Here is a 26,612-nt window from a genome sequence, read left to right as displayed (position 1 = left end):
GTATGGATAGAAACCTGGCACTGAGAGGCAATTAGGAGGCCAATGAAATCATCCAAGTAAGAAACGATATGAGTGTGAACCAGGGCACTGAAGGGGGAAGTGATCTCTATGGTTCTCAGAGTGGGTACAGATAGGTATTTGATTGATATGAAAACAAAAGAGACCACCAAAGAAAAGCATTCCATTTCTAGACTGGATGGCTTGGTAGCTGCTGAGGCTGGTAACTAAGATAGGAAATACAGAAGGATAATATTGGGAAACTTCTGGGACTACCCTGGTTAAAAACTTCATTATAGGGCTGGGGATTTAGCTCAGTGGTTTCGCCACCTGCTGTGCAAGCACAAGGACCCAAATTCGATCCCCGGTGCCAAAAAAAACCCAAAAAACTGCATTATACAAGTTCATTGGAAAAGCGTGTTTATGACATCCAAGTTAAAATATCCAGATAAGATTTGGGTAGAAATAAACTTTGGCTTTATGGTATTTTCCACATGGTAATGCACCGCTATGATTTGGACAAAGTTAGTTCTCACAGGTTCACTTGATTAGTTCTCACACTTCACTTGTTCACCACACTGTAACAGTGTCAAAAGGTAGGTCGTGGGACCTTTAAGAGGTAGGCCTCGTGGAAGATGATTATACATGACCTCCCTCATGATTAATGCTAGTCTCATAGAGTGACTTAGGTCTCCCAATCCAGAGAGCAAGCTGTCATAAGGCAGCAAGCCTGGCCCATCCCCAGTCTCTTGCTGCCTCCTTTCTTTCTTCCTCTCCCAATTTCTTTTACAAACTTCTACCATGTGATGCTACTTCTCATGTTGGGTATAGCCAGGAGTCCCTTACCAGAATCCAAATAGATGGGGCAGCCTGATCTTAGATCATCTGCCTCTAAAACTGTGAACTGAATAAACCTCTGGTTCTTTATAAAAGCACCCAGTCTTGGGTATTTTCTTATAACAATATAAACTGCACTAAGCTACGGAGCGTTAAACTTCTTAGACCATAAACCTCTATGTCCTCATTTCTTTGCTTAATTATTTCCTATGGATATCCTATATCTGTGAATCAGACCTCCTCAAACTACAAAACCAAATAGTGATGCAAACATTTCCTACTTCTCTGTTAGAGGAAGTTATGTGTGACACTTCAATCTTACCACTAGCAAAGATCAGAAATGGCCTGCGTGAGTTTCTTGTGGATGCAGAAAGTAGGAAAGAAAACGTAGTTTCTTTACATTGTGTAGTAATTTGGTTTGCATAAATCTAAAAGAAGTGGGCAGCACAAAACAGTGATAGCAGGCCAGGTGTGAAGATGAGTCAGACCAGAGATAAGGTGATTCCAGTGAGAGCTGGAAAGACTTAGGAGATACCAGAAAGGAGAACAAACATGAAAATAATCAAAGTATATTACATGTGTGTACAAATCTGCCAAAATTAAATCCATGTTTAACCAATAAAAACTGTATAATCAGTGAACATAAAGATTAGGAAATAGAAAAAATAAATTTTTACCAAACAATGCAGGGGACAAGGTTAAAGGAATGTTTGTTACCTTCAACATCACAGCTCAGGTAGTTACGCACTTCATTCAAAATGAAGTTGATGTCTTCCTCTGAAGGAATAGGGTGATGTGTAATATCAGTTGGTGAATCGGTAGTGCCAGCAATTGTCATCTTTTGCCAGGGTAAGAAAAAAATAACTCGTCCATCACTGGTGGCTGGGTCAAGAAGTCCCATGCTCTCGGGGCTAAGGTAAAGAGAAATTTAGTTCTGAAATTAACAAAGTTTAATATTAATCTGCACTCAACAAAACTTTTTTTTTTTGGTACTGGGGATCGAACTCGGGATCTACAAAACTACTTTCTTCACTAATGTTCAAATAAGCAAACAAGAAAAAACTACTACTTTACTGCCCCTGCTCTAATCCAGAAATTCCTGAAATAATAATTTTGACCAAAAAAAAGCTACTGTGCAAATGTGATAATAATATTATTATCCAGCAGAACCACCCTCCCCACCTCAACAATGGAAAGCTAATTAACTTCCAATTGTTTTGGTTTTTATACTCCTTGGACCATTCTCATCAGATAATGTCAGGGGAATTAATGCCTATAATTTCTTTTATTGTGGTCATTGAAAGATAGCCCTTCAACCTCTTTTCAAGTCTATGAAAAGTATTTTCCTAGACATTTGACACATCTTTCAGTAGAAGGCCCCAAAAGTACATGAGAAAGTAGAGTTTAACTTTCTAGAAGCTAAAATGTAATCATAAAGTCTTTACTCCTTTGTGCTAAAATGAACTTGTGCCACTTCACCAAATACGGGATTTCTTATCTTATTTCAAGGTTACAGAAATCTCAAGAAGTGTACACAGAAAAAAAAGCTCAGTTTTTTACTACTGCCTAAATAACAATGTCCTAGAACATTTCAAAGAGAAAGGAACATCTTAGTAATGAAAATCTTTTAAACAGAAAACAGTAGTGTATTCTGCTATTAAATGAAGGAGCAAGCTGCCTATCCTGACAGTTATATAAAATCTTCCAAAATATTAGCCAAGAATTTTCACTGACACATAGTGAATAATCTAAAAACCAAAGTATAAAACACACTTGAAAGAATAGGCAACTGTACGTAAACATTAACAAAAGCTGTCATATTTATCACTAGAAACTGTTGTTTTAATGCAGTCATTAGCTATTGAAAGAAATGTGGAGATATTAAAGGGATAGGAGGAATCCAAAAGTGTCATATTTAATCAAATAGAACACAACAAATCAGATAGCTGTTTCAATTTGACTGAATTCACATATAAATGCCAACTTGAAAGTACTTTGCATAATATTTTTAGCTTCTATTAATACAATTTCTTAAACAGAAAACATTCTATTTGGTTTGAACAAATTTCAAGAAATCCCTCTCACACACACAAATTTGAAAGAGCATAGAGGAGTTAGGCATGGCAGTGCATGCCTATAATCACAGCACTTGGGAGGCTGAGGCAGGAGAACTGTGAATTCAAGGCCAGCCTGGGCTATAGAGCAAGTTCAAGCCCAACCTAGACTACTTACCAAGATCTAGTCTACAACCCCCCCAAAAATAAGTAAATAAATACATAATAGAAGGTCATACAGTCAACTTTTTATGATTATTATTCCCTTAAAATTTTTAAAGATGTATTCAAATAAGTAAGGATAAGAGAGGTTCACAACTTTTTAAAACCAAACCCAAAGAAAGTATCTTTATATAAAAAAGAAAACTACAGTCAGCTTAGCTAATGCATCTCCTTTATTTAAACCGTAAGGAATACTACGTAGTCTTTCTCTGCAAGGAAGCCTCAGTCACATGAAGTGCCTGTCATGGTCTCTCCGCCTTTGCAGAAAGAAATCACTGCCCGTTCCCTACCAGAGACACAGGAGAGGGCACAGCACTTTGCAAACCTAAAAAAGCACCATAGAAACATGCCAACCACTCAGACCTGCAGCAGAGATTCCAACCTTCACTGGGGGTTACTTAGAGAAAACTACTTCTACTCTAATACACTGGAAACTAGGAGGGTTGAGTATTTTTGGTCTCTAAATATGTCAGTAAGCATTTTTCTCTGCATTTGTCACAAAACTCTAAAAATCTTAAAATAGTTAATCAGTTAATTGTAAGTTTTATAAGTGTTTTTGTTTTGTTTTGTTTTTGCAGTGATAGAGATTGAACACACAGGAACTCTACCACTGTGCTACATCTCCAGCTGTCTGTATTTTGACTAAGTAGCCCTGGATGGGCTCAAACTTGCAGTCTTCCTGCCTCAGGCTGCCTCCATGCTGGGATTGTGGGTATGCAGCAACACATGTGGCTGTAAGAATATTTTTATTCCAAAATGATATGCCCTTAGATTAAATCAGTCACATTAGAATTGGAAATTAATGCATTCAGAGTTCAAGCATTCAATCTGATATACAGTATTTTATTGAAACAAAATTCCATATCCTAACATTTGGGAAATTGTATGCTGACACATTTCATATACAACTATTCTCATGGACCAAATACACACTCCTTAAATAATAAACCTGATAAATTAAGCATCAAATTATAATATTCAGCAACCTAGATAGGAAATATAGTTAGACATGCACACTTAGTAAATGCTTTAAAAACTTGCAATGCAATAAAAGCAGTTTTAAAGGGTGAAGGTGATAGTTACCAACGTACACATAACTGGAGCCTGTAGAGAATCAACTGCTTAAGTGAAGACATATGTGTCAAACATAAAATTAACAAGCACAAAGGGAAAACAAAGCTATTAATGAATGGTATAAAATTTTAAGAATCCACTTGGAAATATCTTTCATCAGTTCTAAATTACCTAATTCATACTCTCCCTTAAGGAAGAGTTTGTTTTCTTATAAAGGATTAATTCTGCAAGGTCACACCAAAGTTTGACTGTGGATATCAACTACGGTGATGGCTTGTACAATGCAGTGCAGCACAGGTCTCTTCAATCCATATGATTCATGTGACATTGGGAAGAAATGCTTGCTAATTTATGTGTGTGTCTAGGATTAAAGGTAATGAGCTTTTTTCTCATGCAGACCATTGCTTTCCTGAAGTACCCTTAGTTAAACTGAAATCAATTTATTGTTAACTACTTAGCAATCAGCATTAGAGCTAATAGTATGAACACACATTATAGGAAAAAAATTGACCTCTTGTCAGTAGTAAAAAGCATCAGTACACTAGATGGAGCAGATGATTATTTTCATGTATTTCAGTCACTTGCTGTATTATTGCTGCTTTTGGAAGAGCATCTAGCCACAACTCTGATGGAAATTTCAGATTTGTTCTTAATATAAACTGAAAAATGGCTTTAAAAAATTATTTGTTTGTTGGGTTTTCTAACATTAAAATAATTCTTCTTGCCTTAACAAAATAGACATTTGTACAAATTTTAAAAAAAAACACTTTTTTGTAAGAAATTGGAAAGAAGGGGTTACTGATCACCAGAAAACAACTGGGGAAATGTGTGTGGAGAAAAGGGAGACTTTCACTATCATTCTCTCTATTTTTCCATAGTGTTAGAATTCTCTGATCTTGCACTTATATTATTTTTACTTATTTATTTTTGCCTACAAGCATTATCTGAGCATAGGATGGAAAATTGCATTTTGCTTTCTCTGTATTTTAAATTCTCAATATTTTTTTTAAAAATTCTTTACAAATGTTGTGTTGTCCACCTTTCCATCACTTAAAAAAAAAATCAACTTGTCTATAATCCCAGCACTTGGGAGGCTGAGGCAGAAGGATCACCACGAGTTCAAGGCCAGCCAGGGCTACAGAGTGAGTTTGAGGCCAGCCTGAACTACATAGGGAGACTCTGTCCCACCAAAAAAAAAAAAAAAAAAAAACAACTTGTAAAGAGAAAAGGTTTATTTTGGCTCACAGTTTTGATGTTTCCAGGCCATGATCAGTTGGCCCTGGTGCTTAAGGTGAGGTAGCACAAGCAAGTAGCCAGCAAAACAACTCGCCTCATGGCCAGGACTGGAAATAGAGTGAGAGGAAAAGATCAAGGTCCCACAACCCCTTCAAAGACACCCCCACCCCAACCAGAAGCCCTTCTCTTAGGCCACCTCTTAAGTTTCTGCCCCCTCCAAATAGCACCACACTGGGGACCAGGCCTTTAGCACATGGGCCTTTGGGGACATTCCAAATCCAAACTGAACAAGTATTATATTAATACTTTAGTATACAAAGAAAGCAACTGCTCAACTTGGCAGGTTAATACAATAAAGCTAGTAAGATTTATTCAAAAAATATTTATTATAGGGCTGAATTTATTAGGTTTTATGCCTTATATGCTAGAAACTATACTGAGACCCGAGGATAAAGCATTAATAAAACAAATAAAAAATAACCAAATATCACCATCAAACTTTATACAGCTTAGGTGCTTTATGAGATAATGGATCAGAACCTGAAAGAAGTAACTTGCCCAAGGATACACAGTAATGGCAAACCATTTAGAGACCGAGTGCCCAAATTACAACCCAAAAGCTGCTTATTTATCACAAAGTGCCTACACTGCAAATACTAAGATTTTAGTTTAGAAAAAAACAACTGCAATCTGCTTGGCTTCTGGATGACTTGGCTCGCATGCTGACAGAGAGAGCGCTGCAGGCCCGCTGCGGCACATGTAGCATAGGTTCACCACCAATCTATACACCAAGGTATCAACCTAACTCACCCTCCATACTGTCCCCTGTCTTCGTACTCTGAAAACCCAGAATGTTTTCCAATTTTAATGATGGTCAAATTAAGGTTCAAAAAATAAAAATGGTTTATCCCAAAGGATGTAATTATTAGGTGTCCTCTGATATCATGGGACAGTAGTGAAGAAAACCTAAGACACATAATAAACATGAAAACGTGTAGAATCCAGTAAAATCCAATCAAATATGGGGATCATGGTCATTATTCTCTGTACTCTGATTTTCAAGATGTTAAAAATTAAAGAAACCTTCATAAACTAGCCTTGAATTTTTTTTTTTTTTTTGGTATGCAGGATCAAACTTGGGACCCCGGTCCAGCCTTGAATATTTTTTTAAACCAACACAAAATAACTGTACACAACTGTGTTTGGAATTAATGTTGAAGAATTCACCATATACAAGAAACATATGGAACATTTATATGTATTACCTCCTCCATGTTTGAACGAAACTGATAATACTTTTTAAAACTCAATGAGGTACCAATACAAACATTTTTACAAATTTATAAATTTTTATAAAGGTATACAGGTACGCTGGTGTTTCCAGGCCAAAGGAAAAATATTAAGGACTACCTGTTGCATGTGGACATTTAGAAAATGAAAAGGAAACTTTGAAATTCTCTATAATATACTAGCAGTGTAAATGGCACAAACTGAGTGCATGTTGGACTCTGTTCAGGAAAATTTAGTATCCAAATACCATTCACCTGTGACACAGCAGGATAACATGCTAGAAGAATACAGATGTTAAAATAAGTTAGCTTCTGTAAATCTATTTTGTCAAATATTAAAAGGCTTATAGGTCCTTTATGAAAAAATATTAAAATATGAAGGAAATACTTCTTACCCATAATCACATCACCTACTGATAATCACCATTAACATTTAACATATTTCCAAGTCTTTTTCTATATATCAGAAAATACAGAGGAATATATACCGTTTTGGTCCTATTGTATACATTATCTCTAGTCCTGCATGTTAAACTAAGATACCATTAGCGTTTTCCTAGGACACTACATTTATTTGTAATTCTTAACAGGTGTGGTGGCATATGACTATAATCCCAGCACTCAAGGGCCTGAAGCAGGAAGACTGCCACACAGTGAGATCAAGGCCAGGCTAAACTGCTTAACAAGACCTTATCTCAAAAAAAAACTATAATTCTTAATGACTACATAATATTCTTTAATGTGGATATATTGTAATTTATTTATTCTCTCAAGGTGAATAAGAGAAGTAGTTTCTAATCTTCGCCAGCAAATAATGTCATATTGAATAGCTTTTTTATGTTACTACTCTATGTAGAATTGCTAGTTTGCCTACTAGATTGTCATATGTGGAAGAACAAACAGTATATATACATTCATACAGAATTTTTCTACAGATGCCTTGAAATATACATTAGCCAGAATCATTATTAGTAATTTGGCAAGAAACATGTTTCTTTTTTAATTTATGAAAAATTTCAAACATATACAAAGTAGTAAGACCTTCCATGTACCAATTACTCATTGCACATCTTAAATGATTTTCAGTTAATAAGCATTATTATCTCTACCCCTATTCATTTCTCCATCCCCACTTATCTTTGTTAATCTGATACACTGGAAATTACATCTGCTTTTAACTTACTATATTTAAAAACATATATAACCCAAAGATATAACCAAAGATATAACCCCAAGAATACTGGAATAGCCCACATTTTCATATTATTCATAAGCAAATTCAAGAATTTTGCAAAATTAATTTTAATGTCTTAATTACAAGATAGCCTTCATGGGAAATTCTGCAAGATTAATTTTCATTGTTTTATTCAAAGTATAATTCAAAAATATTAATACTTAAGTCTCAAAGTTGACTACACTGGACAAAATACAGTGTGGAAAATAGATCCCAAATCATCCCTTCGAAACAAGTTCAGCTGCCAAGTAGCTAAGAAATTCTCAGGCCTGGTTTATATTTTGCTGTGGAAGAGCTTCTTTCCTTATTTCTCCTCATTGTGAACAGCATTTAGACCATATTATTAAGAAGGGTGTGCAAGAAGAAATTAAATGCATAGACAATTGCTTGTGTCCCCTTTTTCAGGTGCTGGCCAGTAAAATGGAATCCAGTTACCTGTAATAACCAGGCATCACAATATGGACTCCCGCACTGGGCTGGCAGATAGCTGCAGCACTCTTATCATCCATTTTGCGAACTGCATCTGTGAAAGGTCCCGTAGCATTGATAACACATTTTGCTCTCACATCAAATTCCTGCCCTGTGAAAGAAAGCAGCATCAATCATACACCCCATTTGTTTCTCTGCTCACTGAGGCTGTGGATTATTAATTCATCTATTAACTTAACCTATGGCAAAGTATATTGCATACTACACTAAGGGACCTAAGCAGCCAGAGTTACTGAAGAGCCAAACAAAAAGGCTGACTCCTGAGTAAATTTACCCAAACAAGTCCAAATTAAAGGAAAAAAGCACACTACTTTCCCACTCTGTTTCTCAGTGTGTTTATGAAGTGCCCAGAATCAAGGTGCCAAACACAGAGAAAGAGAAATGAGTAAATAAGCCACTTCCTCCTTAAAACTCACATGTGTAAACAGCATCGCTGTGAGACAATGTATTTCCCAGGGCTGCTTTTGTTCAAAAATGCTGCAATTTTCCAACTACCTTCATGGCCCCAGAACCTGGGCAAAAATGAAAATCTAACCAGAGTTAAAGGTGATTGACTTTAGTGATCTATAAATGCACTGCCTGTGTCACCTAAGTGATACTTTGAAACTTGGCACATTTATTTAATTTTATTAATAATATGTTTTTGTAAAGAAACTGGAATGCATTCATAGCTGTGGGAATTTTTGTGGGCATTTATTATTATCATTACCATTATTATTATTTAACACAAAGGGGAAAAATTGCCAAGTCCCACAAAGGAAAATTTTCACGTTAAACCAGTCATTGTTGACAATAAAGAATATAATTAATGTGACTCTGAAGTCTGGCCTAAATCAAAGAAAAGTGACACAAAAATTATAATTTAGTCATTACACAAGCAAGGCCAAATGCTAGGAAATAGCTCCCTCCCGAAGACGTGGCCTACCTGTGAGGACATCTTTGCACCGGGCCCCGCTCACATGCTCTCTGCCCGTCTCAGGGTCTGTCTTCTTGAGCAAGCTCACCACCTCCATGTAATTGGCTGTGGCAGCCCCATACCTGGCAGCAGTGAGGGCAACGGCAAGGTTCATCCGTGCATCATTGTGTTGTCCTGCAGCAGGGAAAAGCACCAGGGGACGGACAGGAGTCACCTCGAGCCCCAGACTGGTGGCACAGAAGTGTGTCACAAGAGATATGTCACATCTGTCCGCCACCCAGAATATACATGATGGCTGGGCAGCTCTACAAGGCGTGATTTGAAAATACATGGTCATCCTCAGTCAGGCATTTACCTACCACTTCACCAAGTACATTTTGTGTGCCACAAAAACAGAGGAAAATATCCCTTTTCTAAGAAGCTGACATCAATTATCTGAAAGTTACGGAATAAGTAATTATTCCCTCCATGTGGGAACATATGTATATATCAGGCTTTTCCTAATACAGAAAAACCATAAGCATGAAAGTAAAGCAATTCAAAACTTCGGAATATTTGACACCCCAACTGGTGTTGATGAACAATTTTTATGAATATGTGCTCTATCTAATATTCAAAATCAAGAGCTTAATCTTCCATGGAGAATGTCTCTATATTCCATAAAAGGATTTTTCTTGGTTTGAATTTTGATCAGAGCTCCTTAAAATGTAACATTTTTTAATCGCACATAAAAGGTAAGAAATTAAGCAGGGCAAAATTTAATTACAGAACAATTCCTACCTGTATTGTTAAAGATTTATTGCTGAAAAATCCTAGTTAAAGAAAACCAAGGGGGAGGTGAGGGGGGAAAGATGATTAATCACTTTAAAATACTGGCATCACTGGAGACTTTTTCTATTTATTATTGCCAGTGGAGTTAACGCTGACCAGGAAGAATTACTCTACATTGCTGGGGCCAGGTTCTCTGTGCCCTGAATAATTAATTATCCAGGGCTAGATGTATTGAAGCAGAGTTCAAATTCCCACACATTGGGACTGGTTCTATCAAGATAATACTGATAAAGGGATGAATTTGTAATGGATATTGTTGTTGATTTATGTTGCCAGCATACCAAACATTGAGTATAAATGGTTTATGTAAAGTTTCTTCTTTGTGATTCAGTCTGTACAGGGCTAGAAGCACTACACAAGTAATCTGTTCCAGCTAAAAGGGCAGAGTTATAAAGATAGAATCAATGACTAAAGATCCAGTCGCCCCTCCCACAAACATCTTATTCTAAAACTGCTGAACTAATACAATCTTAGCCAAGAACCTTTTCCCCAAAATTATAAGCACTATCAAGGGTAACATTCCTGAAATCTCAGTATGCAAAATTTTTACTATTTTGGGGATATCATACCCAAAAAGTTATCATGTATTAGCCCAAAATATATTTTCCTGCAGTTTCTTATACAATTAATAGATTGAAAGCAGGAGAAGAAAACAACAATGACAATGGAAGTAGTTGAGCAATACATGGGAAGAAAGGATAGCAATTCTATCAGTTTCTCACCTTAGTCCTAGGATTGCTTAAAATAGTAGTTGCATTCAAAGTTAAATTTAAGAAAACAACTTTTATTAATACAGAGCTCCTATCTAAAAGTGATTTTATGGGAGTTAACGTTTAGTCCAGTGATAAGGCATGTGCCTAGCCTGTGTAAGACCCTAAATCCCTAGCAAATGAATGTGTGCACATGCACGCACATACACACATACATACACACACACACACACACACACACACACACATTTTAAAAAACAACTGAAATATGCTCCACAAAGTCAGATGCACACAGCCCAAAGAAACTAAATAAAAATTTCACTCCAAATTTTCTTTTCAGCCTAAGGAGATCCACAATCCTCATCCCACCCAATCTTTCTGGTAGATGTTTATATATAACAATAAAACATCCTATTCACCAAAGGAAAGCACAGTACAGGGAACTTCCCGCATTCAGGTGTGTTGATTTATAGACAGGACAAGTTTCTGAAAAGCTATGTGTAAATAAATTATTTTCAATCCTAAATGAGGTCACTATTCCAAGCAACCAGGCAGAAATCCCACTTGTTAAATGACAAATTTCTTTATAAAATGATATATCCATTATAAACTCTAAGCTAAATTTGAAAATATAAAAATTTAATACATTTTAAAAATCTAAAATCTCAGCATATCAGTCTGTCATACTTGTATAGCTTATATCAAAGTATCAATATAGTTTATCAGACTCTGTTGCTTCCATACTAGGAAACATTTCCCTAATTATCTTCTAAATTTCTCTACAATCTAAGGTAAAGAAGATCAACTTCAGTGCTCCTTGTTTTTCCACATTCCACCCCCAGTGCCCAGCACTACCTGTCTTGAGCTAATCAGGAGTGTTACTGACTGACAGAGGCCCTTTATGACAATATACTCATCTGTCAACATTCTTGTCACATTATTCCTACTATCTAAGACTGGCAAATTATTTGCAACTCTCGAAACATTCAAGCCATTTCACACCTTCTTGCCTTTATCCACACTTCTGGCTGGGTACCATCCTGGAAGCTCTGGAAAACCACTGTTCATCCCTTATGATCTGGTTCAAGTACCTGCCCAGGAAGTCTCCCCTTATCTGTATCCTGTCCCCTCCAAGGCAAAACTGTTCACTCCTCTTCCTGGATCAATTTTATACCTTGCAGGTACCCTTTTAATAGTCTTCCCAATACTACATGCATCCACACATCCATCTACTCACAGAAACAAGAGTCAGTCTCTTCTCTCTCTCCCTCTTTTTCTCTCTCCCCCCTCCCTCCCTCTCTCCTTCTCTCCTCTCTCTCTTTCTCCCTCTCTCCTTCCCCTTCTTTCTCTCCCCACCCCTTTCTCTCCTTCCCCCTCTCCCTTCCTTCCCTTTCTCATTAGTACCAATCCCAGAATAGGTTTCCATTAAGTGTTAAAATGTTAAATTTAGCCAAATTCATTTGAAATGTTAAATAAACAGTTATCAAATATCTTATCTCTATGGATTGAAATGTCTTATTTCTCACTAAAACAAAAAAATTCAGATATCAGTAAGTTGGTTGCAAGACATTTGAGGGGCACAGGAAAAATTAGAAACGTAAAATTTTAGAAAAACATAAAATCTGAACTTAACCCTAAACTAGTCTTTATATTTAAATTAAATAAATAAGAAGGCAAGGAGAAACGGTTATGTATGGCTTCTTCAGGACTTTTCCCACATGTTGCCCCTTGCTCTGCAGAATTCAAAAGTAGTTACTGATAGCTTCTAAAAACCAAGGAGCAAGTAATTTTTTCCATTAAGTCCAAGAGCTCACACCTCCACCCAACAACCCTCTTCTTTTTTGCCTTAATCCACTGACTTCCCTGGATCCAGAACAAACCTACTCCTCCCTCCCCACATTAAACTTGCCCTTCGCCCTGAGACACCTGGATGCTTGCAGTGTATACTTCCTGAGTTATAAGTGACATATTTTCATTATTCTTCACTAAATTTTCCCAACCATCTTTCCTGGCATTTTCTAAAGCATCTCAATGCCTCCTGTAATTTTATTTCTGAAGGAAAAAAAGATTTTGACAACACTGCATGTCATTGGAATGTGATACAATAATCTCAAATCCCCACTCAATTGATCTGCTTTGAAGTTTAGATTTTCAAATCCGTTTCCCTAGAGCCAGGCAACATTATACTGTGTTTCACTCTTCAGCGAGTAGCTTTACATTGGCACTTACACAAGGACCCAGACGGCGACTGTGAAAATCTGTTTCCTGCTCTGTTCTAGTTTGCACTTGAAATCTTACATATGTGCACATACTGAGCTCACAGCGCATAGGGAAGGAAGCACATAAGAGGTGGAACTATAACTGTTTTCTCTTGTTTAGAAAAACAAAATATAAAATCTACCCACCAAAAAGGATAAAGTTGGTGGTGGGAGAGAAGATTTTATCTTAACTCTCAGTGGTCTTGCACACCAAATAGCGGGAGGTATGTTAGGTGAAATATGGGTGACCACGCACATTTTAGGGTGTCATCATCTAAGAGATAGACCTTACATTTAAATATTTTAGAGATATAGCAATACTGCTCTCCTCAGAGTCAAAGTTTGGCAACTAAGTTAACATGCAAAATAGCTGAAAAAAGAAAAACAATTATTGAGTATGTGAAGGATATGAAGAGTAAATGTGAAAAAAAAAAAAGAAACAGGGAGCAAATTAGTTGGCATTTTCCTGTTCCTGCGGGTCTAAAATTGTGCTGTTGTGAAAATCTACACACAATCTTCCTTTGAATGTAACACACTTCTAAGTGGCCCTTTATTGTGTGCAGGTCTGTACGTGCACTGACCTGTGTGTCTGATATCTATCTTTCAGTTTAGAATGTCTACTTGTTAGAAAAATAATTTTTCATTAAAATAACACCTGCATATAATTTTATCACCAATGCAAACTGCCACTGTTTGGAATATTTCTTTCTGTCTCCCTGTGCCCTGACCTGGGGACTGTGAGATCACTTTGACTACTTCTAGGAAGAAGGGGAAGGAGGGTTGCAAGCAAGAATATCTCCCCAAAGCTTTAATCCCATTTCTAACAAAATCCACAGAGCATGCTTCATTGTCTCAGACTGATAGTGTCACAATGACCTCTCTGACAGCTCCCCCTTTGCAGTCTGCCAAACTCAGACTCGTTTAAAATAACTATTACATTTAAAATTTCTCTTCTGATGGGTTGTGTGCAGGCAGAGCCACGGCAAAAAAGGTGTGTTCATACACATGTGCGTGTAAGGGGACTATTAAATTCTGCTTTGGATATCTGTGATGAGTAAGTTTAAAAGAGAAAACTTAAAATAAGAACATAGTCTTCATAGCAATTTATGGCAATATACAATATCCAAAACTAAATCTGATCTAAAAGTACTGACTGTGTATAAGGACTGGCAGGGGTCAGGAAAGTGAATGCAGCCACGTGGAGAGAACTTGTACCCATAGGCAATGGTGCAGAGTGGCTCTGGGCCTCTGTGTCCTACAAAAGACAGGAGCTTGGTATCTATGAAATCACACAGGGCATATAACTGGCTATGTAACAGCCAATCTTTAATAGTTGTCTATGCCTTTCAAGATGTCACTTCTACATTTTTCCCATGTCTCATTTCTCTAACTTTGCCCCAATAAGTCAAAAGAGATCGAGCATTTATAAAGAGCAAAATACACATTTCATAAAAGAAAACAGAAGAAAAAATAATCAGAAATCATATTCCTCCCTCACTGGATTTAAAGTGAATTTCTGACTAATTAATTTTTATAGACTATATAGTATTTTGCAAATATTGCTCCAATTCTTCTCCCTCCCTGTAGCCATGCCCTCTGTTTACTCTTCACAGTGTCCCTTTTTTTGCTGATTCTGGACTCAGCCTAAGTTAGATTGCTTAGTAAATGGAGTATTAGTAAATGTGACAAAAACAGAGCTTCAAAAGAGCACCTGTGTGTCTCTGCTCATACTCCTGCCTGCCAATCCCATGAAAGGAGCATTCCCAGGTGAGCTGATAACAGGAGGATAAGAAATACGTGGCAATGCACCCCAGTCATTCTGGGAAAGGCTGCGCCATATCAGCTGACAGTTGGTCAGTATCGCCACACAGAAATACAAGTTCAGCAGACACCAGAGAATCACCCAGTGGAGCCCAGACATCAAAGGAGCGATGACCACTCCAATGCACAAGCAATAAAACCAAAGCAATTAAGGCAATGACATTCCAACAGTATGACCACCTATAAACTTTAAACACCGCTAATTTGTAATTACATCCAAAGCTTATATAAAAGCATAAATTACCAGAGATGTGACTATAGTATTAGTATAATCCCAGTGTATTTAGTGTCTGCAGAGGGATTTTTTTCTTTCATTTGTACTTTAAAATGTCCACCTATGTTTTAGATATATTCACTAGTTTAAATTTTATATAAGTTTAAAAATATTTTGTATTTTTAAGTGTAAAAATCTTTAAATGTAGTACATTTTTTAAGAAAACACCCTGTAATATAGACTAGTGAGACACTAAATAAAAACATAATATTCCAAGTTTATGAATTGGGAGTAATTTACTGTCACCTATCCATACTACAGTTCTCAAGAAGGGACACCTGTTAGCACTGAGCATGTAATCATTTTTATTATTAAATACAAAGGTACAATTAAATGCGGGCACAGGATGTGACCTGCATAATTCTACCCAGCCTTTCTCTTCACAATATCTTTTTCATTATCGTGGGCCTTTTGTTCCTTCATGTTTCTTTTGTCTCACCCTAAGTTCTGGAATAAGCTATTTACAATCTGAATAATTAGCAATCAGGGTGGAACTGTGGTCTTTGGCCCCATGTAAACGAAATATTGTCAAATGCCTTAACATGACATACTCAAGTACGTAAAGTTTCTATACCCTCAGGACTTTTCTTTCTTGCAAAAGTTTTAAATGAATCTAATGAGGAGTAAGTTTTCTACTTCTCAGACACTTAGGAATCTAGCTAGAGTTGAATAAAAATGAAACCACATTTAAACTGCAAACAACAGAATGCTTTGGGTATTCATTAGCTATTTCTGTACAAAAATGTTCTATACATTAGTTTACAATGAAGACTCCCTATGCCTGCTCCAGGACAATCAATTCTTTCTCTAGCACAAGCCAAAAATAGTTGTTTATACTTTTTAGGAAGAAAAAAGGAAAGAGAGCAATGTGACAAAAACTAACTGAAATGAAGGTGGAGAGGACAAAACAAGGCATACTATGGAGACTCTTTTATGGACCACACAGTTATGTAGCCTAAAACCCTGGAGAAGCTTCCTTGCTAATTTGTGAAAGACAACAAACTCACTTGAAAGCCTCCTTAGAGTGCCCAGCTTAGCAGGCAGGTAGAGCTCCTTCTTCACCAAGCTGCACTCTTGACAGTGGCATACTCTAGACACTATGGTGTCTCTATCCAAGGAAAGTGACCTGAGGATGCTGGAGATTCGTTTCTTTTGAAAATATCTGTTGAATGCCTGCTATATACCAGGCACTGAGCAAGTGTCACTGTGGGCATTAGCAAGTGGAAAAGGTCAGATTGGAAGTTTACAGCCATCCTGGAAAGCTCACATGCTCCCAACATCTTACCAGTTCCTAGTATTCTTGGTCTTTCCAGTTTTCTTAAAATGCCACATATCCCAATGCTCAAGACATTGCTTCTTTTCCTTCTTTAGTTATAGGAAAATTTGCAAAGCTTCTTGCATAGGAGTGCAGCGGAAGGTCAGGTCTCATATACCCCAACTAACTCATGCCAGCTGCTTCCTCTGAAGTTCTAGTCTGTCATCTATGCAAGTGGGATTAACGGTGATTGTGAAAAACAAGTCAGACAGTAATGCATGCTATAACACAATAGTTCTCAAAAAATGTAATTTATTACTATATTTATCTTTTATTACTTTCCTTTTTTTTTCCCGATGATACTAGGGAATCAAAGTCAGGACCTTGGGCCAGGGATTTAGCTCAGTGGTTCTGCTGCCTGCCTTGCAAGCACAAGGTCCTGAGTTCAATCCCCAGTGCCAAAAAAAAAAAAGTCAGGACCTTGCGCTTGTGAAGCAGGCATGGTGTCACTGAGCTATATCCCCTGCCTTATCTTTTATTACTAAAAGGTAAAAAAACCTGAAAACCCAAAACTTTATACTTTAATTACAAGTCATAGTCACTGCTTGATTTTTTTTTTTTAATAAGGGGGAAAAAAAGCTCTGGATATTTTCCCAGTTCTAAATGTTGTCTTCTTTCTTTCTTTCTTTTTTCCCTTCTGCCTTTCTAAATGGTTTTATTGCTCATCACTCTGGCAAAACTTTCCTAAAATGTACAACTAATCTCTAATCTCTTTTTCCCTCTTTACTTTTTACCACTGACAAGAAGTTTCTTTTTCGTTTTCTTTTCTTTTTTTCACCCTGCATGTCACAAAGGATAGGAGAACAAGAGAATGGCTTTCGATCCAGAGGAAAATGGTGTCAATGGGTTTCACACAATAGACTGTGTGAAAATAACAGAATTACCAAATCTTAAACTGGGGGATTTTATTTTTCTTAAAAACTAGAGAACCTCTGCCAGTTTTTACAAAAGTACTCAACACTAGTTATAAATTTGGCATCCTGGGAAATGTCAGAAAACCTGGGTTCTAATCCTTTAACCACTCACTAGTGGGTTGTTTCCACAAGAGATAACTGCCCAGTATTCCATTCGAGTTTGGTTTGAGTTTCCTTTCTACCCTCTAGCCCCCTTCCCCACCTCATGAGTCTGCCCTCCCACAGGAGGGTAAAAAAGGTCCACTGGGATGCAGCCCTCTAAACTTGCTTCCTTCAATCCAGAGGAAGTGAGCCAAGGACTTCCACTCTTGTGTTGCACTGGTTGTGGTATAGGATTTTGTCCAAAGCTCTAGGTGCTACAAATCATTGTCTGGCCCCTTATTTTTCAGCTAGCTCTGCTTTCCTAGCATTGCTACTGCTGCTCAATGCCCTCTGAAAAAAAATCCATTTCTCCTAAAGCCAGATTTTTAAATCACCTGTGACAAAAATCTTAGGCCAGTCTTTAGATCTGTGATTCAGTTTTTTCACTGCTTAAGTTAGAGAGTGGAAAATTATGATTTCTCTAGTATCTCTCAGCTTTACCAACTCTAAATTGCAATCACAAAATTTCAAATAAGTCAACTTTCAGTTGAGAATCCAATTATATAATAAGTCAAAAGAAGTTCTTTGGTGTAACTAAATCTTTCATCCAAGGACTGCCAAAGGGACATGAATCCTTTTACTTACACAGGACTGTCTCTTCAGCAGCCCCCCCCCCCCCGCCACTTGTGTGTGAGTACAGGCACACAACTTTTTAGAAAATGCCAGAATGGCTCAACCTGCCCCAGGGGTGATTCCGAGTGTGAGCCACATAATAAATACATGGAAGCAAGCGCTAAGGACCAGCCAGGGAATACTAACTGGAGGCAGCCTTTTGAGAGCCTTTATCTGTTTCAACTGTGACTCTTATATCTTATCAGATTTCTCTCTCTTATCACAGGAAGATTCCACATCTTATCGAATTGAATTGTTATCAAATCAGGTTGACCAGAGCCCAGAATCCTGATTATCTGAAAGAAAGCTCTAAAGCGCTAACATGAACAGCAGGCTATGACATCTCCTTGGCTCCGACCAGGCCTAGAGACTCAGCATGCCTGAGTTCCAGAGCCCCGGACAACAAACTCAGGTTCTAAGCACATCATTTTCCTTAGGCTGTTTCTTTATCTGTAAAGTAGTGCTAACATTTATTTCTCTGCTGTTCCACTACAACCAGTGAAATGGTCAGATTCAAGCATATGTAACAGCACTATAAGAATGAAATTATTATTAAAAAGATTACCTTCTATTAAATTGACCTTCCTCTCTTTTTGTTGAAGATTGCCTTCTAATGTCCAACTCATGACCATTCTTCAGCTATCATAATAATATCTTTTAGCAGCCTAGATTCAGTGTTTACTGGGAAACTTTACTTGGGGCTTGTCTCCAAAAGAAGAAATGGAAAGTTAGAATTTAATTCTGAGCTGGCTACGATGGTGTATGACTGTGACCCCAGTTACTCAAGAGGCTGAAGCATGAGCAACACAAGTCCAAAGCCAGACTGATAAACTTCTTGAGACCCTGTCTCAAACTCTTTTAAAAAATGGGGGATGGGATTATGAGCATGTAGCTCAGTTACAGAGTACTTGCCACGTTCAAGGCCATGAGTTCATTCCCCAGTAGAAAGAAAGAAAGAGAGAGAGAGAGACAGAGAGAGAGAGAGAGTGTTTATAACTACAAAAGCAAACTATTCAGATTCACATCTTGACAAATATAGCTTTAACACATTTCAATCTATAGTAAGAAATTCCAGTTGCTCTGCTAGAAATCAATGATTACTGAGCAAAATTCAGATATTAATCTGATTATACAAACAGGTTTGCTCTACTGGATGTTTTTTTAAACAGCTATCTGAGTCATCTAATTTACATAAATATTTCACTTCTCTTAAGAATAAATAAATTAAGAGCAACAACTGGGTTCTACTCCCCACCATTGCTCCAGGAATTTGTCTCTATCAAAGACAACAATGCCCTGCATGTAGGAAAGTGTTGAATTTTTTTTTTCCTAAAGAAATCAATTCATTATGGCTGTGAGTTGTATTCAGGCCAGTCAATTTACCATAGCCAGATCACCTCAAGTGAAATGATAAAACAGTGATTCTTTACAATCAAAACCACATGCTGAGGCAAAAAACTGAGATGCAAATATGGAGAATCAGCCTAATTTTATTACCTCCTAAAATATAGTAAATATCTGATTTATCTTCCAGAATAAAAAAACAAAAAAGGAAGTTTATACACAATATAGTTCACAATAAAATTATGTCAATATGACAAGTGCACACATCAAAATCTATCCCACATGTTATAGCCATATTTTTATCAACAAATTTGTTGACATAAAACATGTTCCAATAATTTAGGCAGTTTGACTCAAATCTGCAGTCAATAAATATATAACAGCTTACAAATAAAATAATTCAATAATGAGCTATGGACTTACTGTGACAAACTATTATATAAGTTACACATAAAATGAAATCATACTATAGACAGTTTTTCAACAAAAGATTCCAATGAATGTTAAAATTTTTCCCTTTGTCTTTGAAATGGTAGAGCATGGTAACATGCAGCAAGACTCAAAATATATGTATATGTAGATATAGATAATATTAACCACATGGTTCCTACTTCTAATCAGTTCCTATAATTTAAAATGAATTACAAATTTAGATAGTATTCAATGCTACACCAACTTAAAAATATATTTATTGGCTTTACTTTCAACTTTTAAATATGAAGTTTGTACATACTATAACTATTATTAATATTTCATTTTTATTTTATAATGAAAAGTAAAAAGAATCAAATTCTATGTTTCCATGAGTAGGCTCCTGGTCCACATTCCCAGTGATTCTCAAGGCCTTCCTGGAAATGCTTGTTATAAAAGAAAGATCTTATTAGTTTCGGAGACAGTCAAGGTGCCCTCGCTCTGTTGTAATTACTGGCAGCCTTCAAACTGGAGGGTCTGCCCCACACAGCCCCTGAGTCAACCCTGACTGCACCTGGCAGTCTATAAAAGGCCCTATCCCTGCAGGAACTACTATCTGCCCACAAACTGTTATCTGCCTTCAGGGAACCCTAGACAAGGGAATCCCTGGTGCTCAACAGGCTATTGTTCCTCCCCCCACATACACCAAACATAAGGCTCCTTGCCCAGTATCTGTGTTCTTTGGGGCTAGAACTCTTTTTCTATCTCAGCTTGTTTAGCCAGAGCTCTGACATCCCACCTAGCTTTTCCCCCAAGGAATGGTTTCTTTCCTTTTTAAAGAATTACCTAGAGCCAGAACTGGGCATAGTGGTGCATGCCTGTAATTCTAGCACTCTGAGAGACGAAAGCAGAAGGACTGCAAGTTTAAGCCCAGCCTGGGCCATTTAGTGAATTAGCAAGAACCTGTCAAAAATAAATAAATAAACATATTTATATATCAAGGTTTAATGCTGCCCAAACAGCTATCAGTAGACTGTAGATTTCTTACCATCTATGGAAAATTTAAAAAAAGAGTACCTCAACTACTCTCTGTCAATATCATAATTCAGGTTACAATTCAATTTTACTTTTTGAGTTCTTAATTCATCTGGTCACAAATAAATGTACATGTAAAAAATGTGGAATTCTAATTAAAAGCCAAGCCTAAGAATCAAAGACTCAAGCAGACTATTCACCTTAAGAAGAGGGCAAAATTATAATATATTACTCCATTAAAATACAACTTAAAATACAGCATGTTAGTCTTTAACACACGTCTCCAAATTTCTGAGGAGCACTGCACAAAGACACTTTTGTAAAACACCCTCACAGCACTTTGATGTTACCGTATGTTCATTAAAAGGAAGTATTACTACTTACATACATAAGGTACATAATGAATTCAGTATGTGTCTAGAGTTGGCTAATGCCATTAAAGCACATGCCAAAAGCACAAACTATAAATCAAAATGTGATTTGTCAAAGTAAGATCTTAATATGGTACAGGTTAAAAATAAATAAATAAACCACCAATATCCCAATACAGGATTGGTGAAGAGAACTAAGCCCAAACTGAGACCAGGTTGCAACTGACATGCCTTTGTTCTATCTATAGCTTTGGCTATATCTCTCTTCTTCCACCTGGGTAAGTACAAAATTAGCATGCACCAGGCATTCTTCACCCTCCAGAGGGATTATATCTCTAACACTGCTTTAAAGACTGATATTCTTTCCAAAATGCTAACATAAACCAGTTGGGCAATCACAGATTTTTTTAAAGCCCACATTACTGAAGTTTTAAAAGATCTAGATTATTCTGAAAACAATTTGGAAACACCTGATATTAACTTATTAGCTCATTTCCAATTTAAAGATTTAACAAAAGATCCGAAAGGGCAGACATGCAAAGAAAGAGGCAAAGCACAAAGACATCTATTAATAAAATAAGAAAACCAAAGTAGTGGATACTGTGAGATGTCTACAAGATGTAAGGAAAGAGATGGATAATGTTCTATGTGTTATGTCTTCTCTTTTCCATATTTTCACTTGCCTTTCTGGACAATAGTTGCTTCACATCAGCATCGAATCTCATCTAAGACTCTTCCATTAGTCACACAAATGTGTTTCTTAGATCCTGAGTTCCCTGTGTCATGTGCTATTTTTCATTCACTGGATTCCCAAGGCCTATAAAATTTAAACTAAATTCCTCTGCATAGCATATTTGGCCTCCATGATCCAAACCCTTTACATCATTCCATGCCTCTAACTCACCCTGCACTCAAGCTCCATACAACTGCCTCTTGTATTTCACCCGCATGCTTCTGACCCCAATGTTGCCTTTGATATCCTCTCCACTGAATCTACCTGGTGATACCACTCTTTAAGATTCAGTAAAGCATTACTTACTTAAGGAAACTTACCCAGATTGCCACATCCACCTTAGGTACATGCCTCGCACAGCAAGTCTCAGATGCTACTCTAAAGCATTAGTTTGCTTGTGTGCATCTTCCATTCATCAAGGCTGAGGCAGAATTACAAGTTCCCATTCTGCCTGGGCAATTGAGCAAGATTTTATCTCAAAAAAATAAAAAGGGTTGGGGATGTAGCCCAGTGGCAGAGTATCCCAAGTTTCAATCCCCAATACCATAAAAAATAATAGTAAATTTTTTAAGGAAAGGACACATTTTGTGTTATTCAATCTAGTGCCTATGTTGCCTCATTTACAGATGATGTTAATGTATTGATAATCATATATAAACTGAAAATATCATGTCTATAAAACACAATCTACACAATGTTTCAACTTTCAATGCAAAATGTTGCCTCCTCCAGAGTCTTTCTAGGCATTCCAAGACTAATATAATAAAGCCAATCTTGATGGATAGAGTACAGAAATAAAAGAAAACTTAGAAACTATTGATATTTGTTTTTACAGTTGCATAGATGTGTGGATGATGTAATGTAAGCTGTGGCCTACAGCGAGCACACTTCATTCAGAAGTATTGTGTGTCAACATTTAGTCAACTTCTTTCCGAGAGTCCCACATCAGGAAGTTTAGCAGTATTCATATTTTTTCCCATCTTGGGACTTTTCACAAACTTTTGGAGGGCAGATTTATCAAAACTGATTAGTTTTTTTTTTTAACATCCAAACTTAAGGGCCTCCTGATAGAATGGACAAAAACGCTACATAGATTGACACAGACCAGTCAAGAAGCCTTGCAATCTGGGGAACTGTAGCTCCACTGGCAGAAACATGAGATGAAAATTCAAATACTGCTTTGTAGGTATTGAACATTGCTCTACAAGAACTCATAGCTCATGAGTTGATGGGGGAGAAAAAGACTGTCCAACTTGTACTTCCCTTTAACACACTAGTAAAAGGCACATAGAGACCAGCACACTAAATCTCTGTTCCTCAGGGCTGCAGTGCTACAGAATCTTCTAGAGGGTGCCGGTTTCATTCTGGATACAAGGAAAACTGAAAGCTATAAAAGTACATAGTCAAAGACAGCTGAAAAGGAGAGATGCGCTCCCTGCTCAGAGGCCTCAGCTTCCTTCAGCCCTTGGGAACGTCCCTTCCAGTGGAGGGTGAGGATCAATTTGAACATCGGGCACAAAATAACACCCAGAGGCTTTTAGTAAAGCAAACAGATTCCTTCCTGATGCAAAGCGCTACAATTCCTAGAGTGAGTTAGGAAAATCTTTATGACAACTTGTTCTAATTGGTAGTTCTGTCTAATACTAGAGAAAACATGATTTCTATGTCAAAGACAGGTAGTAGGTGAAAACTAGGGAATTTTTTTTCCCAAGCCCTTCTACTAGTACTCAGTGGCCTTCTAAGTACCTGTCACTTTGTTGATTTTGCTCAGAATTTTTGACAGTTTCATCTGATCTCTGCAGATCACTGCTCTGGGCTCTTATTGGAGCCAACAGAATAATTTCAGTAGGAGCTGCTACAATCAGATCTTCCTGATGTTTTAAATATTTCATGTTCAGATTTGGTGAAAAATGGTTAAAATGCTATAATTCAAAGGGAACTAACAAAAGGTTAAGTACTCTGAAATCTACAGCTCAAAAAGTCCACACCCCTAAGGGCAGGGAGGAGCTGGGGATAAAAGGAGAAAAAAATCCAATCATAGAACGCCACCTGGCACACATACAGCACTCAACTATACCTGGGGGCAATTAAAGGCTCCTTGGACTAAGATACATGATGACAAAAGCTGGGGAAGGTAAGTCTAAATTAAAATTTATGGGGCCCCTGGGGATTTAGTTCAGTGGTTCCGCCACCTACCTCACAAGCGCAAGCACAAAGTCCCAAGTTCAATCCCCGGTACCCAAAAAAATAAAATAAAATTTATGGGATGAATTAATCCTATTCACATTTGCATGGGGTGTGGAGAAGAGAAGCCCCAACATTAAACATCAATGAAGCAAATTAAAATAATTAGACTTCAGTGAGTAGGGTGTTTAATTGCATCTAGGTATTTATATTACTTTAATGGTACTCTAAATTGTATGTATATTTCATTATGTTTGTGTTAATATTTATGCTTAATTTTTTTTAAAAAATGAGATATTTTGCTGCTTTAAAATTCAACATAATTGAGGGAAGAAATACATTTTTATCTTTTTATTGTTAAAGATCATCTCAACACAAATTTTACCCAAAAGTGTGATGAGAAAAAGACATATACAACTAAAAGACAAAGTGGAAAGAAAGAAGTATATATTGATCTTGCTTTTACACAACAGACTTTCTCACAACCTCTGTGTACTATTGTCTTGTTTTTTACAATGCCACTGGAAGGGCAACTATTGAAAATAAAATTTAGGTCTATTTTGTTTGACATTTTTTTTTTTGGTACGGGGGATCAAACTCAGGACCTTGGGCTTGCAAACCAGGCAGCAGAACCACTGAGCTAAATCCCTGGCCCTTAGGTCTATTTTGTTATGGGCGTGAGAGTAGTGAATTTATCCAATGTACTAATCCTAATTGTATTCAAGGTTATTTTTTTAATCATATAGTATTTATAACTCCTCTGTTACCAAAATGGAGTTGAAGCAATTTTTGAGGTACAGAGCTTTTCATATAGAAAATTAACAAGAGAGAACCTAGCTCTCTGAGAACACCTTCCCAGCTACCTTTCAAGCAGATTTTAGCTTTCTTAAGAGAAAGTAAAAACATGAATCATCAAGTTCATTCATTATAGTTATCCTCAGGTTAAAAACTGAGAAAATTTTAAACTCCTGGGAAATATGAAGTTTCTAGTTTACTGTCAGCCTTTACTATGACCTCTCTCCAGTTAACCGAGTTATATATTAATCATCTTTGATATCATGACATAATACAAGGTACTTGATTTTGTTCTGAATCTAGTAATTGCTTTATCAAATACTTTTTCCATTTTCTTCTTAAAGACTTATTCTTCTGAATAGACAGCAAATTCTATACTACTACTTTTCCAGTGAATGCAAGAATGCATATTTGGTTTTGGACAGAAAAGGAACAATAGTTATATAAATCGTATGGAAACTGTGTATATATGCATGTGTGTATGTGAGTCTGTGTGTCAGCTGAGTTTTTTTAAAAAATAGGTGTTATGTGGTTCATGCTTTCTGAGAGTAGCTATAATGATCTAACGAGTGTACTAATAATACAAAGTGTGATATGAGTAAGTATTAAGAGTAATAAAGAAACTAGTTGGATAATTCACATTCTAAAATAGTAATCTATTTGGCTTCAGAGAATATTCTCTATCAAAGTGTTATTTATATTTATAAGGCCTATGTACCAATGAGTTTTTTCACAACTTTTCCATTACTCGTGTGTGGTTTTTTAATTCAAGGGATATTTTTATTACTGCTCTTTCTTGGGAGACTAGGTCCATTACATCATGCTGGCTTTCTATTACACTAAGTCAATGGCTGTGTGTCATCTGCAGAACAACTCTGAAAAGGATTTGATTATGGTTTTTTCTTTCTTCTTTTTACCAAGCATTTTTCAGGAAAAAGACTCTTAATGCCCTTCAAAGGATGCTAGAGAACATGGTAAGAGTGGTTAGAACAGAGGACACCTAGAGATGCTGACAACAGACACATGAAGTATTATTTGTAGTATGATAAAGTAGCCAAAAAAGTCAGTTCCTGAATGTCAGTCTTTATGGGTTCTTGATGGCCAATCTTTATAGCCTTTAGTTCCTATTTGTTTCCTCATATTTCAATGTCAATTATTTCCTCCCCTCATTTTCTTTCCAAATGTGACCTACAAGATTTTCTTCCTGAAGAATTCCTTTGAGGTAAATCACTGGTGGTTTCAAAATGAAGCATTTTTAAACATGGCCAATGATTTCTTGGGTAAGTATTTTCCTAAGGTCTCTACAACAATAAGAGAAAGCCCTTTACAATTTAAAATGTTAACTTTAAATTACAATTGGTTAGCTTCACCTTTAAAATTTTTTAATGTTCCATTAATATGAAGCATATCAAAATAAAATTTTACCAAGAGGTATGTAATTGCATGTATTAGTATAAAACAGACCAATCTATTTAAAGGACTATAATTAACATGAGCATTTAGTATGACTAAGCA

General features: G+C 36.7%; 1 protein-coding gene across 10 annotated transcripts in view; it reads right to left on the bottom strand.

Annotated features, from left to right (window-relative positions):
* Gpd2 (glycerol-3-phosphate dehydrogenase 2) overlaps positions 1-26,612 on the bottom strand; it is a 149,383-nt gene that overhangs the window by 37,062 nt on the left and 85,709 nt on the right. For all 10 annotated transcript variants that reach the window (XR_002398112.2, XM_004835926.4, XM_004835927.4 and 7 more), the window contains 3 exons: positions 9,358-9,522; positions 8,379-8,523; positions 1,552-1,745 (listed from right to left, as the gene is read on the bottom strand). Coding sequence is in view for 9 of the 10 variants with exons in the window: in XM_004835926.4 (XP_004835983.1) it covers positions 1,552-1,745; positions 8,379-8,523; positions 9,358-9,522 (504 nt within the window). In the remaining variant the exon portion in view is untranslated. The remainder of the gene's footprint in view (positions 1-1,551; positions 1,746-8,378; positions 8,524-9,357; positions 9,523-26,612) is intronic.

This window comes from Heterocephalus glaber, unplaced genomic scaffold (genome assembly GCF_053883595.1).
Source record: "Heterocephalus glaber isolate CG9 unplaced genomic scaffold, H.glaber_assembly_v1.0 deba00000347, whole genome shotgun sequence".
Classification (NCBI taxonomy): Eukaryota; Metazoa; Chordata; class Mammalia; order Rodentia; family Bathyergidae; genus Heterocephalus; species Heterocephalus glaber.
This window is presented reverse-complemented; position numbering and strand designations above follow the sequence as displayed.